Genomic DNA, 3,426 nt, shown 5'->3' on the forward strand with positions numbered 1-3,426 from the left:
TAAATTTGGACTTACCTCTCAATATTACCTCAAACCCCAAATTATCAGATAAGATTAATTCGTTTTTCAATTCTTCTTCAAACTTTCGATAAAAAAACTCAATTATATGGAATAGTGCTAGAAAAAGGGAATAATGTTAGGAAGAGGTAAAACTAATAATTCACGTGCCTCAAAAGGTTAGTGTGAAATAAACATGCTTATTTTGATTCATTAACTTTGAGGTAAATAATACTTATTTGTTTTGATTCATTAACTCTGAGATGAATATTTCTGAAAGTTACTCCATTGCAATTCTTTCCCGTACTTCCCTTTGAAAATACCTAATAAAATATATCGGGTACTTTTTATAACATCCAAAAGTTTAAATTATTTTACCACAAAATCAACCCTGGTATCGAGTTATATGGTGGTGATAACCAGATGAACAGGGGTTTTTCAAAATATATCTTTGGATCCAAGATACTGTTCCAGCGCTTACTGGCATTTATACATGTAAGGGGGAGTGGATTTGGAGTTGATAAAGTGAGTACCCTTTCTGTTTACAAGAACGGATCTACGAGCGCTGAGAGGATTGAAAATTTTTATTTGAGCCATCCTTCTTGATGACCATCAAATGAGGGTGGAGCCGAGTAGGGCAAATCGATTTCACTGCGTGTATAACGAACATGATCATAGATGGTCGTATGGTATACATTACCAATCAAATGAACTCTGAGATGTTGGACGCCAGTGTTTTTTTATGTTTGTACACGACACTTCCAACCGGGTATGAGTTTTTCTCCACTTTTTAAACATTTCCAAGTTCGGAGTTCCCTGGTGCATAGAAACCAATGAAAGCAATTCAATTAAAACTCCATACAAGACTTCCGCACAATATTTATTACAACACCCACCTCAACAACAAATTTTACTCCACAAGTGCAGTAAGTGAAACCCTATCTAAAAATGAATCCCAAGTGGACATGGGCAACATTCCAGATTCAGAATTCATTCAAAATGTCTTCAAAGTGGTTATGGAGGGGACATGGAACTGTTTGTCCAAAGCCCAAATCGCCTCCAGGCTAAATCCCTGCATTATGAGCGAGATCCTTCTGCAGATTGGCAGGCATGATGGAAACCTGGCATGGAGATTCTTCAAGTGGGTTGCCTACTTGCCACACTACCAGCACGCCACCCGCCCTTACTGGACCATAATCCATATTCTCACTAAGAACAATAAGTTCAAAACTTCTCAGTCATTGTTACAATCCATTTCCCATAAAGGCTTCCTATCTTCTCCAGTAGTCTTAGATGTTATGATAAATGATTATAGCAATTTGGGCACCAATTCTGCAGTTCTGAGTATGCTGATCAATTCATATGCGCAATCCGGAATGACCCAAGATGCAATCCAAGTATTTTATCAGTTGGGTTCTTATGGAATCAACCCCACCGTACACTCTTGTAATATCCTTCTAAACAGTCTAGTCAAGGCCAAATTGCCAACTATGGCCTGGAAAATCTATAGGGAAATGTTGTGTAGAGGGATCGAGGCTGATTCTCGGACTTTCAATGTCATGATCCATGCCTGCTGCAAACAAGGTGATCTGCAAAATGCCGAAGAACTTGTAAATCAGATGAAGAAGCATGGATTCAATCCAGATTTGTTCACATATAATAGTCTTATTTCCCTTCTTTCCAAGAAAGGAATGCATTATGAAGCTTTAAGCATCCAAGACACGATGTTAGAGAAGGGCATTCAACCCGATATTGTAACATATAACACTCTAATACACGGGTTTTGCAAAGAGGGCAGATTGAGGGATGCATTGAAGATTTTGAACGAAATGGGTGATCTGGTTCCAAATAATGTAACATATACTACCCTGATTGATGGTTATTGCAGAGAAAATAATCTGACTGAGGCTTTCAGACTGCGGGATGAAATGATAAGGAAAGGGCTGGTGCCAGGAACGGTGACATTCAATGTCCTCCTCCATAAGCTCTGCGAGGAAGGGAAATTGGAAGAAGCAAATGATCTCTTGAATGAAATGGCGGAAAAGGGTCTTGAACCTGATCACTTTACATGCAATACCTTGATCAATTCGCAGTGCAAGAGAGGTAACATGGCTGATGCCTGGAAACTTCGCAACAAGATGTTACAAACTGGGCTAGTTTTTGATGTGTATACTTACAAGGCTCTTATTCATGGCTTTTGCAAGTCTGGGAAAATAGATGAAGCAAAGGATGTCCTGTTTGAAATGATTATTGCAGGTTTGTAATTTCCAACAAGATTTTATAATTAAAGAATTTTACTTCCTCTTATAATCCTGATTTTTACCCGCAACTATAGGTCTGGGTTTTTTTCATGTACCGTGACCAACTTCACCAATAGGATTTGTTGTATCCATTTCCGTTTGTGAGAAATGGGCCTGTTGCAATACTGAACATTGTATATTAGTAAATCAGTTTGTTGTCTGTTGAGTGCAGGTTTTATTAGTGTGTACTCATGGCTAATTGATGGTTATTGTGTCCAACACAATGAAGAGGAAGCCCTGAAGCTGCCTGATGAATTTGTCAAAAGAGGTTTATCTGAAGATGTTTTTCTATATAGTAGCATCATTCGAGGTTTGTGCAGGAAAGCCAAGCTGAGAAGTGCCGAAAAAGCATTCAATAAAATGTCTAGGAGGGGTCTTGTTGGTGATGCCCTTGTTTATACTACTCTTATTTATGCATACTTGGGAGCAGGTGAGCTAAATAAAGCTTCAGAACTTTGCGAAGAAATGGCTTCAAAAAGGATTCTGATCAATCTTAAAACGTTTTATGTATTTGATAAGTATTCTCTAGAGATGGATGGCAGACCTGAGGTGTTCTGGAATGGGATGATAGAGAGAGGCTTAGTTGTGAAAAGTGTTGCTCAGAAAGTGAAAACTATTGCACAAGCTTCCACTTCCAGTATGCTATTTTGATATGTAACATTAAGGCTCTATGACCTCTTTTGAGTAAAATATTTGAGGTCCAATAGCTTGGGATGCCTCTCTGGAATTTTCTGAATGGTGTTTCCAACACAGAAGGAAAGTGCTTGAATATTGTTGAAAAAAAAGAAAGTGGTTTAATGATTCCAGAAGGGAATTGTAACTAATGTTGCACGCTTAGGCACGAGATACATGAACTTGGGCTTCCGAAGAATATTAAAATAAGTCCGTGCCATCCACATCCATTTATCAGCATTTGACATGGGGCACTTAATATACGCAACTCAGATGAGTACACACACTTCAGAGCAGAGGATATCAGTACACTTACTTTCAGATTGCACATAATAAACAATGCCACAAAAGAAAAATAAGTGAAGAGACAAGCAAATTTTACCTAGAATATAATTAATTTACAGTGAGAGTCTCACTTTCTCAGGGAAAATTTTACAACGAGAAAATCTGACATATT

The 3,426-nt window shown here is 38.1% G+C and overlaps 1 protein-coding gene across 1 annotated transcript; it reads left to right on the forward strand.

Annotated features, from left to right (window-relative positions):
- The first annotated feature begins 518 nt into the window (after positions 1–518).
- LOC149213554 (uncharacterized) lies at positions 519–2,948 on the forward strand. Its single transcript, XM_089389070.1, has 2 exons — positions 519–2,253; positions 2,470–2,948. Exons 1-2 carry the CDS (start codon positions 831–833, stop codon positions 2,946–2,948), a joined length of 1,902 nt encoding a protein of 633 aa, XP_089245196.1. The 5' UTR covers positions 519–830.
- Positions 2,949–3,426: the final 478 nt, after the last annotated feature.

The sequence above is a fragment of the Pinus tabuliformis genome, chromosome 1_1 (assembly GCF_031772625.1).
Source record: "Pinus tabuliformis cultivar Carrire ecotype Pingquan chromosome 1_1, CPIR1, whole genome shotgun sequence".
NCBI classification, from domain to species: domain Eukaryota; kingdom Viridiplantae; phylum Streptophyta; class Pinopsida; order Pinales; family Pinaceae; genus Pinus; species Pinus tabuliformis.

Coding starts and splice junctions, on each gene's coding strand:
- LOC149213554 (XM_089389070.1), top strand. CDS start 831: ATGAAAGCAATTCAATTAAAACTCCATACAAGACTTCCGCACAATATT. Junction 2,254..2,469: donor GTTTGAAATGATTATTGCAG/GTTTGTAATTTC, acceptor TGTTGAGTGCAG/GTTTTATTAGTGTGTACTCA.